The following is a 15,747-nucleotide window of genomic DNA, read 5'->3' as shown; positions in this document are numbered from 1 at the left end:
AGTCCTGCACATAGGCATAAGAAAGATTTTTTCAAGGGGACCAAACAAGGCGTGGATTTATAAAGAAGATTTTCAGGCACTCAAACAAGGCCTTGATTTAAACAGGTTTATGATTTTTTAAAATATATTTTTTTATTTTGAATACTTACATGTCACCGTTGGCTGTGGATCCTGATCATTACCCAATGGTTCTTCCAGCAGTGCCAAAATCGTGGAATTTTCCGTTACAAAATATTTAAATTTCGATATTGCCTGTTCGGTGGTTATCGAAGAACCATTTGACGAATCCAATGAATTGCAATGTTTCATCAATGCTACCTCATCCAATAGCGATGATATCGACTCCGGGCCACATTCACTTGGAAAATAACCAACTTGTTCCAGAATAATTGTCAGCAGTGCCTCGGCGGCATCACGAACACGCATAGAAGCTGGTTTCAATTCTTTTTCATCTTTAAATTTCGGTATATCACCTGGTTTGCCAATACTCTTGGTACCCGATATACCCAATTCAACCACCTCTAATACGGTCTGTAGACAATCTTTATCCTGCAACAAGTAGGGATGTTGCATCAACCAGGCCGATGTGCATTGGAATGCCGCAACAATGGTGCTGTGCAAATCTTTGCTGTGTGCCTGTGGCGGTCTCGAACACTGATAGCAGATATAATCACAAATCCATTTGACGGCGCGTTTACATTCCAAGGCGTCTGTGGAAATTATCGTAAGATTTTGACTTGGTTCTTCAATTTTGACTAAGGTTTCTATTTATGTTTTTTGATTGTTGTTGTTGGTTGGTTGGTGTATTTGTATATGATTGGTATGGTTGTATGTTTGGTTGCATTCAATTTGAAAACGATTTGTACAACAATTTTTTTTTAATTTCAACCACCAAATTTTAGGTTGAATTTATTTATGTGTATATTTTTGTGTGAAGATATTTGTTCCGATTTTTTTCATTATTTGTTCGGATTATCAAAAATGTACAGAGAAAAAAATATGGAAAAATGTTTGGTGATAATATATAACCCGTATCATGGACCCAAATGATAATTGAAAATTCAAAATTATTTCAAATATTATATATAGTTGTTAGGTTCACACATGAGACCATCAGAACCGAAGAAGAATAAGAAGGAGTTATAAGAAGAAATGGAATTGTCGGAATTGAAATAATATTTCATATTTCCATAATAGTGATATGTACGTGTAGGTGTATGTGTGTGTGCATTGTTGTATGATATATATAATTAAAAAAGTTATTAACAATGTTCGATTTTTTCGTGAAAAAAGAAGAGAAAGAAAAACAAAAAAAGAAGAAGAAAAACAACCGATGTTAGTTAAAAATGTTCGAATTATTCATTACCATTAGTAAATTTCCGAGCTGCAGAGCATTTCACATTTTTTGTGTATAATTTATTTGTACAATAAATAGTATGTAAGTGTTATTGTTGTTGTTTTTGGGTAAATGCATGAAATGAATTATTGCCATGAATGATCGATGATGTTCAGTATATTACAAATATGATTTGAATGGAACACAACAGCAGGTTTTTGTTAATGTTTTGGTTTTGTTTAATTAATGGGTAATATATAAATTACAAAAAAATAATATAAATATTATTTTTTAAAATATTCAAACAAATTCCCAGGATATTAGTTAGTATTTTTTCATTAAAGGAAGAGAGAATGAAAATAAGAAAGAAAAAATTGTTTGTTAGGGTTTTTTTGTAATTGTACATTTGATAATAAATGATGATGATGTTGTTGTAATAGAAATTAAAATAAATACACATTTTTGTATCCATTTTATATAAAGAGCTTAGGAATCAAATTAATTATTTGAAAACATTTAATTCATCTACGAAATTTTCAGTCGGCGACAAAATGGAACACATGGTCTGTGGTAGAATATTCCCACCTACTAACCCAAAAGGTCAATTATCCGAATCTATTCTACAAAATTGACACTCATAAGATTTTGGATATGATCCTCAAAGGCAATATATTGATATTCGTTTGTTTTCTTAGAACTTTTCAATTAGTGACCAATTCTTGCTCAGAAAACCTTATATTTATTTACACTAATAAATTTCGTAGATTGTGAATAAATTTAAAAAATGTTATCACAAAGATAAAATCTGTTGCACAGTGGATTGTCAACGGATATTGAGAGAGGATTCCGGAAGCAAAACACTCGATCAACTAGGTGGAAATTTACTAGATTTTCCAGTTGGAAATACCTGTTATTTGTGGACACCATAAGACTGAGGTGTTAATATGGACATTCGTGTTCTAATGGTTTGCATTAGACCTAGTTACAAAGTATTGGTCATGTTGAATTGAATGAAGAGAATTTGGCACTCTCATTAGTAGCCGAATACCTCGGAACAGCTTTGATCACAAATTAACGTGTTGTTGCTTTGTGGTAGCTCTTTTCACAATGGACTGAGGGCACAAATTAATGTGGCACCACGAATTGCGGTGGTTATCGTCTTATTGCTGTTGTTTTATAAGCTCTTGTACGCAATGGACTGAGATGAAAGACGTTGGCCGAGTAAGACTTGGGTCTTGTTTGATCGTAGACCCTTCTGGGTATGGTTGCAGGGGCTTGACGGCGGAGCACTCTTGACCAAGCTCAATACTGTACAGCTACTGCATCACTCCTCCTCCAAGTACTACTCAGAATTAATTAAATAGTGCCCTTAATTAATAAACTACGATGGAAAAAAAGAGTAAAAGGAATAAAGTTACGGTGCAGGGAGTTAATATCCCAATAACGGCGGCAATCGTTGATGAGATCACAAGCCACGTGTCGTCGAGATCAAGCGATTGTGATCCAGCTTTTCTAGGTGTGGATGCCTTGGCTCCTGCAGTTGTATCTGTTACAAGCGCATTAACTTCAACCCCGAACAACGTTGACGAACCGGCAATTCTATTGGCAAACGAGCAAGTCAGGACTGATGACAGGGCTGTAGTTCTCGGAGGGGAGGACCTACACGGGACTCTTAACGCTATCCGCGATAGTTTAGAGAAGCAAAGTATGGAAATCTTCGACCAGTTAGATATACTTGTACCGGAAGAACGATGTGGGGATACGCTTCCGGAGGAACTGCAACTAAATCTCATTCTGACTGATGATGAGGTGAACACACCGGTGATCCCGGCCAAGTCTACACAGGGGGATTGTTGTAGCCTAAACGAAGGAAGCGTAGACCCTGTTGACCGACCAACTTCAAGTCTGACTCCAACAGGTCCTATGTCGGCACTTGAGGACAATAAACTTCGGAGGCAATCTGCGACGGAGGCGATGTCCGACGATAGGGAATCTGTCGAGACCCCAGCAACGGACAGCGGCTCAAAGGTTGGAAAGACCCGAGAAGTATCTGACGCGAAGCACTACAAACTCGCTGTTTCATATCTTCGCAAATTCATGGGGCGAGACACGAATTTGCTTTCGGAGAGGGATGTTCACCTCAAAAAGGGCAAGATGAGATTCGTAAGGAAGTTCGAAAGAATCTATTCGCACGCTCTCCATTGTGAGCTCCAGATGTATAGGATCTCCCTCCCGAATCCAACTGTTCGATTAAATATCTCCCAGGGGACCTCTAAATCGAATGAAGTAGTGGAATCAGCGAAGCTCACTATCTCTGACTTCCTACTTCTGATCCGAAACCTAACCCAAATCAAAAGGAAAAGGCTGAATGTGAGGTCTAACATTCTGTACGTGCTGGTCATACATTCTCCATGTGGTCATTAATCAACACCCAATACGAGTTGGGACGACTGCACCATCTTTTACGTAATTCGGCCAAAATTACTCCGGTTTGTTGGGCAGCTGAAGTTCATCAAATGCGTTAGATGGCGCTGCGGCAACTGCATCAATATGCTATTTAGTTCAATTGGTAACTTCATCTATAGATTCCCTCTTTTATACACCGCACATGTTTTTAACAGGCAACATAAAACTAGATGTACACATCGTTCTTTTTGAGAATATGCATTGAATCATTTTCTAAGTTGATTTATGCATGTCCGTCCGACTGTCCATGTTATGTTGTAAACAAAGTACAGGTCGCAGATTTAGATATAGCTCCCGCTTATATATATATATATATATATATTTTCGTCCCATTTTAGGTAAATGGTGTACCAAACTCCTAATGGTTGTCCGATTGACACGAACGTTTGCACAACGTATCAAATTGAGACTAGAATGACGTTATTGCGTTTTGTTAAAATTGGTGTAGATGCAGACATAGCTTCCATATATAATTTGCACTGATGTCTGATTGAGATTAAATTTTGAGCAGTTCGGCATACCGAATAGCGTGTATTATATATAAATAAGTTTGTCCCATTGTACACAAATGACTCTAAATCTGCCTGTATGAAATGAAACTTAGCATAGGTTTCAGAATATATGTACGGATTGATGTTAGTCGGTTCACATATAGATAAAGATCACATATTCAAGTTCGTTCAATATCATGTCAATGTTCCTTCCTTACTGGTTTAATATTATACATCTCTCTCTTTCTCTCTCTAGATCATGCATATCCTTTCTGACACACCCGGGTGGGGGCGTTTTATCCACCATATGATTGGTAGGATGATTGTCCCTGAAGCACCTAAGCAGGTACTGCAACAAAAGCATATTTCTATGATGGCGTAAGGGAAGTATATACATCTCCTAATGAAGATTGTCCACTGGTGTCATAAGGAGGCAACCTGTTCCATTTCTCAGAACGGCGTTTTGACAGGACTGAATACTTCTCGATTGTGTAGCACTAGTATTGGTGGAACACGCTGGTACCGCAAGAGGTCAACATGGGTTCGTTACCAGCGCCCTGTTTCCGACTTCAGGACCTTGTTTGTACTTTTCAACTTATCGCAAATGTAACCTCGAGAATTTTGGGGTCGTTGGTGGTCGAAATTGTGTGCCTCTCGACGCAGTCAATGTAAAAGGCGAGATAGGCGTTCAACCTTACACAACCCCTTACACATATGACGCGACACCATGACCGTACAATCATCTGCATACGTTACGTGCGCCCTCCCTCAATCTGGAGGACGAGTAATACCGGAAAGGCAAATGTTAAACAGTTTCGGAGATATCACTCCACCATGAAGAACTACCTTTTACACTCTTCGGGGTTTGAATCAACGTACGAATGGCGTCTACACAACGTTTCAAATATGACCGAAAGAAAAGTGTTCTCGATGTCCTTAAACAGTGTGGCATGAATGACGGTTATGCGTGGAGATGGCGTGCTAAGCTGTTATTTTGCTGTGTTGCTTCCGAAATCCATGCAACTGGATAGCTTTTCCTAATGCTGGGGTGGAGTAATGCATGAAGAGTCTTCGCTGGTGGTGATAAAAGTGAAATCGGCCTGTATGAATCAGATGAATATCTTATAACCTTGCCTTACCTATCGTATCGTTCGGAAAGACTTATAAAGATAATGTGAATATCACATGAGAAGAAACGAAATTTCGAATTATAGACCTTACTGTCTTGGAAACGTGGAGATGCAACATATAATTTGACGAATTTATCATTGTGAAGGCGAGCTGCTCCTGATCTCCTTATTAGACCAGTATTTATAGATAATTTTGTGCAGAAATGTTACTATGAACCTTAAAACGTTAAAAATTGAGTGGCACCGTTATCTATCAGTGGACCTATACTAAAAAGTCACAAAGGTTTCGTAAACACTAAAAAACAGAAAAATTTGGTTGTATGCGATCTGTAAAATAGTGGGGTTGTTTTATATTTTAAGGTAAAGTTAATTGTGTACGATGTATATTGTAATTCTGTTCTTAAATGTGCTCGTTCGCCTTGAATTGAATTACATGTGAAATAAACGAAATAGAATGAAAAGTTGTTTCGTACCCACCAAAAAGTCGAAATATGAAATTCATATAATTTAACACCCTCTATATAAAATGGATTTTGCAAAAATAAATATATTGACAACATAAATCACACACATACACACACGTCGCTACAAATAATAAAATTATATATTTATATGTACAAAAATAAGTTGGCGGAGAAGGGGTATTAATAAACCCAAAATCATTAAATAATAAAAAATGGAAAGATAAGAAACAAGAAACAAATGCTGGGAATGTAGAGAGAGAAAATAAATAAACACAACATAAACCAATCAGCCCCAAAACCAAGGATATAAATATTTGTATATTAGCAAAACAATATTTGAAAACAACAAAATAAATAAAAACAAATATATTTTATTTTCAAAAGAAACATACCTGTATCACGTATAAAGAGACGAGCCAAACCCGAAAGTAGCTCCAATGCGGCTAGGGAAACATTCAAGTCCGTTCTCCATGAAGAAATCAAGCGGTGGCATACCAAATATGTAGCGCGAACAAATAGCGCATGGGCATTATCTACAAGATTAATTACGATATTATTATTTAATATATAAAACAAATTAATAATTTATTTGGTTATAATATAATAAGGTTATAATAATATAAGGAAAATTAGCAAATTATAAGAAAGAAAAAAGTAACAATGAAAAAAAGAATTTTTAAATTATAAAAAAATATCATAATTATATTACCATAACTAGTAGCTGTTTCATATTCGTGCAATACATCCAATGGCAAATCATCGAATATCGTCAAACTAGGATATTCATGTTGCGATGAATTATCACGGGCATTTAATGTACCCGAACCATGATACGAATCAGCTGCTGTTGAACCAGCGGCAACAGAATTACCTATGGTAGCAGTACTGTGTGCACCTAAACTAGAATTGCCAACACTAGCTATTGAAGCAGATCGTTCAGAACAAGCTGTAGCTCTCAATGTAAACGGGGGTGTTACAATAAATAAATCAACAAAAAGCCAAAAAGGGATGAAAAGAAAAAAACATAAATACAAAAATAAAGAAATGCAAATTAAAAAAAAATCAACAAAATAAATATAAATGGAACAAAATATATAAGAGATTTGGATATTATAGTATATTCCTATAGTTTTAATATTGGATAATATAGTTTCCGTATAAAAATATATTGGATAATACTTTTGTATGGATGTTACTTTCATTAATATTAGTTACATAATGAACGGAGCTATTCCAAAGTAGAAATATCTCACCAGATCAAAACATCCTGATATTCGGGATGGTGGAAGGAAATTGCGAGACACATAAATTATTCTTCAGGATTTGTTTGGCCCCAGCCGGGTTCAAGCAAAACCGTGGTTCTGTCCGGTTGTGAGACTACTATGAACGGGATTACGTTGTCTCTTGCTGATCAATACACACACACAACTGACAGGTTTTCAGAGAATTCACCAACCATCGTTTCAGACAACTTTCCATTCCTTCTAATGTACGGGTAGCAGAAAGTAAATTCCGGGACAACATTACAGCTACTAGATTTATAGCTGCTGGTCGAACATCCGAGATGAGACCTAATTTCCTAGCGGTGATAGTTGGACTGACTAACGTTGGAGGTCAACAGATGAATCGCGGAGCATATGCGGAATTAATGATTAGAACAGCTGAAGTGCAGCAAACATTGATCCTCTTGTAAGTAAACTTTGGGCAACGGTTAAGTCCCTTTCAAATCCTGGTAAGAAGGACCTGAGTTACATTTAACGACGAAACTGTGACTGCTTTGAAGAGATGCGCCAGATATTTTAACAGACAGTATGTCGAGCATCCAGAGCTCAGAGCACATCGGTTCTCGTCAGATTCGCGTTTAGTACATAGATGGGGGACCGCTTAAAATCGTTGGTTGGTTGTTGGCATTTTATTTATTTTCCCGGATATAATCCTGATTGTAGTGCTATTAAAACTTATAACCACGAGCGGAAGCATAGCCGAACGTGACCACAGGTTGCGGTTTCGGGAATGAAATAAAGAGTGGAAAACAGTCAGAGGGTCTAAAACGAGGGATTTGAAGGAAACTACCGAGCGCCAATGATCTTCTGAACGGACGAGGCGAAGTTTTGGCGTCCCTATAACTAATCAAACATATTGGTTTCTAGTATCCTACCCTAAAAGATGACACTTTAATGCTTGGAAACTCATTCTCATCAGAGTATATGATTTGCAGTCAGAACACCAACAGTATTCGAACGGAGCCTCATCGATACCTGAGCGTTTTGATGGATATTATATTTAGGTACCAAGTCCTTGCCATGGTCGACCTCAGGTCCCCAATTTAACAAATGGCCCCCAAAACAAACTCTTCGACAGATGCAAGTGTGGCTGTTTTGGCTTGGACCCTTAGACTCAATTGTCGAAAGTGCTAGAACCAAAAATATTAATTCTATCGTTGCAGACAAATGTATAATCTTGAAAACATACATATCTGACAACCTTCTTATACGCGAGGAATATCGTAATCGATACCTGAGCGTTTTGATGGATATTATATTTAGGTACCAAGTCCTTGCTATGGTCGACCTCAGGTCCCCAATTTAACAAATGACCCCTAAAACAAACTCTTCGACAGATGCAAGTGTGGCTGTTTTGGCTTGGACCCTTAGACTCAATTGTCGAAAGTGCAAGAACCAAAAATATGAATTCCACGGTATTCAATAAGGTCTATCGTTGCAGACAAATGTATAATCTTGAAAACATACATATCTGACAATCTTATTATACGCGAGGAATATAAATATCCGCCACGACTGCGTAGATGTTCAGGTGAAGGGGTCATTGAATTTCGATCATTAATTATCCCAAAATTGGGGTCACATTCGATAGCATATTTAAGTTTTCAGCGTCAAACACAGCTATTTGGGATAAAATGAGAAGTAGGAAAAAGGTCCTCAAGTTGGGGGCGCTGACAAATTAACCTCTTATAAAGCCATAGGCTGGTCAATGGTAAGCAATGCTGCGCCATTGTAGTTTGCGAATGTACGTGATACGTAGTGGAAGAACATTCAAACCTACAGGGCGCCGCACTGAGAACTGCTGCAGAGTGATTCTGCATGACATCTCCATCGACACAACTAAATTTTGTCGATGCAGTATATCTTTGAGTGTTACCGTCTTCTCCCATGTCAGGCGAGATCTTCGTGATCTAGAGAGAGAGGTCTAAAGGTATAAACGCGATCCTCTATATACACAGACTATCAGGCTGGCCTCAATTTTTATCGGAGACCATCCTCCAATTATAGACTGGTATTTTCTAAGGATGCTACAAAAGACTCGAAGCTTATAGTTTCATAATCTAGGTAAGGTATAGGAAATATAACTTCAGTTTAGGTTCCCCCTCCTCCTCAAATGTATGTAGTTGGAAAAAATACTAAAGATAGTCGAGAATAAGAATGTTGGTTTTCGAATTGGAAATTATCGAAATTTAAATAACATTTCGAGGAATGTCTGCTTTTAATGGACATAATCTGGGAGGGATGTTTGTAAAAAAGTTGTCGAAATTGTTTATGAGATTTTGTGTTGATATGGAACCTTCTCAAATGAAGTTGAAAAATGTAAATATTATTCGAGAAGCTGAACAAAAGTCTTCGATATTTATTTTATCATAAAATTGTTCGTACATAGCTCGGGAAGATTAATTTGAATAATTACAAAACAGACACTGTCGGACTCCTTTTTAGCCTCTTCCTCCTCCACAAATAATGAAATCGCCATATCAGTTCCCTTCCGACCAAGGTGATATTACGATGGAAAATATAATTCGAAGCTTTTAGATAATGGATAATGCTATGACAATGCTAAAACAAGTTAATGATTCGAGAATAGAATAACTTTCCAAATACTTCATTTTGCCGAAATCCAATTATCGACGTCCTCTAACAGTATGGCAGGATTGACACCGTCCTGTGGTAGGTAATGCTTTGTTTAGTGTTCGACTCTTGTTGCTTACCAAGCTCATGCTGATTATTCGTAATAGGATAGTGCTGGTGCCCTTATTTGGGAACTGTAGCGAAACCACTCTGCCCATTGCACAGACTTCGAGGACTTTATAGTTAGTTATCGACAAATTAATGACTTTAGCCAGATACTCCACTCTATTACCATAGAGATTCCTCTCGGTTATGATGTAGTGCTTCAGATGACACTTGCAGCATCACGATATAGTACTCTTCGCTTCGCCCTGTCACTCTTGGAATGTTCCTCAAACATACAAATTCGATATGAGCAAAGGCATACAAAGAGTATTCTGCACTACATTGTGATGTATATTATACATAATAATTTCAGTAGTGTTTGGCGGGTTATTTGGGATACCATTTGTATTTTATTTTTTGCAAAATAGTCAGGCTTAATCCCAGTTTGTTGTTTTTATAAAAAACAACTATTTATTAGTGGGGAATGTATGGCATTGTCCGCCGAGGGGTAAGGCAGGGAAGACTATAGTTTCGGATCTCGCCACTGATCCTCATCAGTTCCCTTAGTTTTTTTGTTGTTTTTATAAAAACAACAAACTGGGATTAAGCCTGACTATTTTGCAAAAACAAAACATAATAATTTCAATTACGAAATATATTATCCAATATATTGTCGATACGAAATTCAATTATCCATAATAACATTTAGATGAAAAATTGCGTGGCAAATTCATGATGTCCCTCCTCTCTTCAAAATATAACTCACCCGAGCTAAGGATATTCGATTCAGCATTACCATGACCAGGCGAAGGTGAACCACCATGAAGATTCGAATGATCTCCCAGACTTTCAGTTTCTTCAAAGGTAACAGCATCTTGTACGGTTAGTAATAGGCCACCTAATAACATGTGGGTATTTTGTGCATCCGTTTCCACTTGTAGGGCATTCATTAAAATATTTATTAGACGGGGTTTCAATTGTAAAAATGTTGTAATCCTGAAAAAAAAAGATTAAAACAAAATTGAAATATAATTTAAAAGTTTTTTTTGAGTTTTTCCTCACCTCTCCGAAGCCTCATTGGTTAAATCACGTATTGGCAGTGTTTGAAAATGCAATGGTAGTGTCAAAATCGATAGTAAAATTTGTATGGCGGAACGCCGCAAATCGGTTTTATTAAATTGCATTGATTGATTTTTAATTTTCAAATCTTTTGCGGGCAGGACAATTTCCAATGCTGCAATAAATGAGGGCAACAGTACATGTACACCATCTAAATCTAGACGAAATAGATCGGCGGAATTTAATAGAATACTGGCCAATGTTTCATCACATTCTTTAGTTTCGGTAATTTTTAAACATTGCTGTAGGGCCATATAGAATCGGGCCAAATAAACGGGCAGTATTTCTTCGCCAGTTTTTTTAGCACAAAATATTTTACACAGGGTGCCAATGGCTTCAGCCCGACCCGATTCATATTTATCGATAGTCAATGTGGGCGGCAGGCTTGAGGGGTCGTTAAGGGAATTTGGTTGTGACAAAGAAATGCTACCCTTACGAGTTTCCATAATCATCGAGGAGGGGCGTTTACTGGCCTCACTGGCTTGTTCTGAAAGGAGAGGAAAATGAATGAAATGTTGGAGTAGGGTATTCGAAAAATGTGTTTGTACTTTTGGTATTCATTAGCCAAGCATCACCCCCTATATGGGCCGCTTCAAACAACCATTCACCGAACAGATGTAAGATGCTGTTACATTTGGGTCGGGTGGCAGCCAATGGAGGTCTTGGTTCCAAACCCAGGGAGGGTAAAGCTGGAATGAAAGAAATACAGATTAGTTTTATTTTTTGAATTGAATTTTTAATTTCGTAGTTAGTAGTACATACAGCCCAAACTGCTGCTGGATGGCGGTCCAGAGGTTGGCGTTAAGGGAGCTGGCGCTGCAGTTGCGTTTGATGATCTTGATGTTGTCAAGCCAATGAGAGCGGATTTGCTTAAGCCTAAAAATTTAATAAAGGCAAACAAAAAAAGGAATATTAATATAATAAAAATGCAGGACAAGTAGAGAGCGGGTTAAAATTGGTGCTGGTACAATACTTTACAACAAAGCGGCGAGGAGAGTTTGAAACGTAATTATTTATATTACTATCACTACAAAAATATCGAACACGTTAAATTCTAGTGGTTTATGCAATTTTTCCGAATGAAAATAATTTCAAATTTCCTACAGCAAACAAATGATTGTTACTACAATTACAAAACTTTCTATTTACAAAAAAAAAACCAAAAACAACAACAAGAAAAAAATAAATTACACACATCACAACTAGTCGTCGTCGTTGGTCGTCCACTTAAAAATAAACAAATCTTTCAATTAAAATAAATGATTCACAACACAACTACCTACCGGCGGCAGGCCAACCTTATTTTGTAGCCATAAAAAATATTATTATTACGTTCGATGGTTCACATTCGTCTATAACTTCTCTAGACCACTGATCTATCTCCACACCACACATTCTCTGTGAAGCGGCAGCAGCAACAGCAATAATAATAAAATAAGTAGACTACTTAGCTGTGTTGGCTTTAGCGTTAAAATGATAATTTTTTGTTTTGTTTCGGGCTATTTTTTGGAAGTACCCTTATATGGATTATAATAAATGTGCGGTGTGACGTGTTCGATTAATTGATTCCGAAAAAATACGCATATCAATCACCTGATTATTTCAATAGAGAGAAAAGCTGGTTGTTTAACTGATTTAAATGCGGTTATGGTTTCACATGCAACAGCAGGTCTGTGTTACACTAAAACTCTAATTCTAATACCGCTAGCTTCTGTGAAAATGTGTAAGAATAAGCATCAAGCCTTTAAAAAATTCTTCCAAATGTTTACATTTTATATTTGAATAGAAGTGCTACTATCAAACTTCGTGAACTTCGTAAATGAGAAATGTTATGGTCTAATATGAAGTACAGAGTGATGACAGAGAGTGAGTGACACATGCAGTGGAGTGCTAAGAGCAATGTTAATTGGTAACACTTGTCAAATTGAGTTAGTACGAATAGTATCAAGATACTTATTTGACTCAGTCCTACATTTATCGTACGTTCCCACGCCTCACTTTCCCACCCCTGCCGACCGAGGGGGCGACCTCCCCTTTCGTAGGGATCGCGTACGCATCATAATCCGCATTATGATGGAATATGAGAAGGGATAGAAAACCAGCTACAGAAATCTACTTCAACAGCCAGTTTGTTATTAAGTTGTATTATTCATTTAAAAATATGATTATATTAGATTTTATTAGGTCTATATTCATGCAAAAGTCTACGTTAGAATACACAGAATTGAAATCAATACACATTTTACTAAGTGGATCTCCCATAGAATAATTTGTGCGATGAAAATCTACGTATAATGGTTGATAATATCTACTTGATCGAAAAGGAACATTTATTCTAATGGATGAAATTAGGAAGTCTGAGGGTATATTACCGCTTAGTATTTTAATTACTATCATAGTGTTCAACATAATACGTCTACTTTTTAATGTTGGCAATCGAATTAATTTTAACCTGCTAGTGTAAGAAGGCAACACAAAGTCACTATTCCAATGTAAACCTCTCAGCGCAAAAATTAGAAATTGTTTCTGCACTGATTCAATTTTATCGGAATAAATTGTATATTGGGGATCCCATACAACAGAACCATATTCTAATATGGGTCGCACAAGAGATGTAAAAAGTTGTTTTGTAATGTAGGGATCAGAGAATTCTTTAGCCCATCGTTTTATAAATCCTAAGACACCGTGGGCTTTGTTTACCATAGAAATAACATGATTATTAAAATTTAATTTTGGATCCATTAAAATACCAAGATCAACAAATGAATCAACAGTTGATAAAACAGTACCATTAATATTGTATTGCCTTGTTAAAGTAGAAGATCTGGAAAAACACATATGCTTACATTTGTTTAGGTTTAAATCCATACAGTTTAATTCGCACCATTGAAAAAGGTTATTTAAATCATTTTGAAGTAAATCAGCTTGCTTCATGGAGTTATGGGTGATAAACAACTTGACATCGTCAGCATACATTAGCAATTTGGAGTGGATTATTGCATTTGGTAAATCATTTATAAATAGAAGAAAGAGGAGTGGACCTAAATGACTTCCTTGGGGAACGCCGGAAGGAACATTAATGGATTTGGAGAGACAATCATCAAACAAAACTACCTGTGATCTATTTCTCAAATAAGATGATATCCATTTAACTAAATTTATACTGAAACCAATTTGATTTAATTTATATATTAAAAGTTCATGGTTAACCCTGTCAAAAGCTTTACTGAAGTCAGTGTAAATCGTGTCGGTTTGATTACGCTGAATAAAACCTTTTATGACGGTTGAGGAAAATTGAATAAGATTGGTAATGGTTGAGAGGCCACTACGAAAACCATGTTGATATGGGCTTAAGATTGGCTGAACTTTATGAGAAATTACATCAGTAATCAGTTTTTCGAATAATTTTGGAATTGCACTTAATTTAGCAATTCCTCTATAATTCGAGACATTAGTTAAGCTACCAGATTTGTGTAAAGGAACTATATAGGATTTCTTCCAGAAGGTCGGAAAATGACTATATTTCAGGGAATAATTAAACAATAGCGTTAAAGGGATAGCTAATGTATCTGAACAGTACTTTAGAATTATGCTAGGAATGCCATCCGGACCTGGACTTTTAATTGATCTTAAATTACGTAGATTTTTAGAAACATATTGACTTTGTAAAAAAGGCATAGATATTTGATCTATCGTCGATAATTTATAACTATATGTATCTTTATTTGGACAGGGTGAATATGAATATGTTGTAGCGAAAAAATTTGCAAAGCACTCTGAAATTTCAGAGTTTTTCTCAAATGTCTGATTATTGAATTTCAAGATGGTGGGCTTTGACGTAGCTTTTCTTTTTATATTAACAAAGTCATAAAAAGATTTAGGATTGGATTTGAAATTAAGTTTAATCTTGTTTAAATAAAGATTGTAAAGTTTTCGGGACTCTGACGTATATTTAGACCTTGCGACAGCATATTTAGCATAATCTATAGAGGAGCCTGATTTTTTATATTTTTTAAAAAGTTTATTTTTATAATTTTTAATACTTGAAAGCCCAGATGTGACCCATGGATATCGTTCCGAGTTTCTAACTCTAACAATGGGAACTCAATATGACCCTTACAAATAAATAATGTGCTCCAATTTACGTTTGAGATAAGTGCGTTTAGCTTTCGGAAGTCAGTTTTATTATAATTAGGAACAGATTTAAATGATATTAAAGAATTGTTGGTAGCTAAATTATTATACATCATGGATATGCATAATGTACGATTTTAAAAGATGATCTACTTTCTGAGAAAGCAGACCGGAGCTTATAACAACGTAGAAAGAAATTTCCATCGATTTTTGATTTTATATAATAATTTATATCCTCAGCCGAGGTATCTGGTGCAAACCTAGATACAAATACCATTTTCCTGGTGGGAGCCATAGATAATGGTCTTTGACCAGGTTGGAGGGAATTGCTAGTGCCAGCTACGGAAGACGCATTAGATGATTGAACTGATGATTCCCGATTTCCGTGAGTAGGTTTTGAAGTCTTTTCCAGACTAGCACTACTTATACTCACAGATTTTGGATTTATCACTTCATTTACATCCTTAACGATTTCCGAGGCCGAATGTGACGCAACACTAGCATATGTCTGGACACAATCAGTTTCCGTTGTATCTGTGATATTGACGGAAGGTGATTGTGGCACTGTATTCCCAACAGAAACTGTGGGTTTGCGACTAGGCACGACTTTATTGGGAGCCTTTTTCGCAGACCTTTTACGTTTTT

At 36.4% G+C, this 15,747-nt stretch overlaps 1 protein-coding gene across 1 annotated transcript; it reads right to left on the bottom strand.

The window, feature by feature from the left end:
- Window positions 1-132: 132 nt before the first annotated feature.
- Window positions 133-11,866, bottom strand: LOC133330908 (ral GTPase-activating protein subunit beta-like; the record flags this gene model as incomplete). The annotated part of the gene is made up of 7 exons (XM_061539312.1): window positions 133-764; window positions 6,280-6,420; window positions 6,597-6,833; window positions 10,616-10,845; window positions 10,912-11,455; window positions 11,517-11,657; window positions 11,731-11,866. Coding segments are annotated over 7 exons (2,061 nt in total), but the record flags the coding sequence as incomplete, so codon positions are not given.
- Between the last annotated feature and the right edge of the window lie 3,881 nt (window positions 11,867-15,747).

Source organism: Musca vetustissima, unplaced genomic scaffold (genome assembly GCF_032173495.1).
Source record: "Musca vetustissima isolate MV318-11 ecotype Yass unplaced genomic scaffold, APGP_CSIRO_Mvet_v1 utg331302, whole genome shotgun sequence".
In the NCBI taxonomy this organism is placed as follows: Eukaryota; Metazoa; Arthropoda; class Insecta; order Diptera; family Muscidae; genus Musca; species Musca vetustissima.
This window is presented reverse-complemented; position numbering and strand designations above follow the sequence as displayed.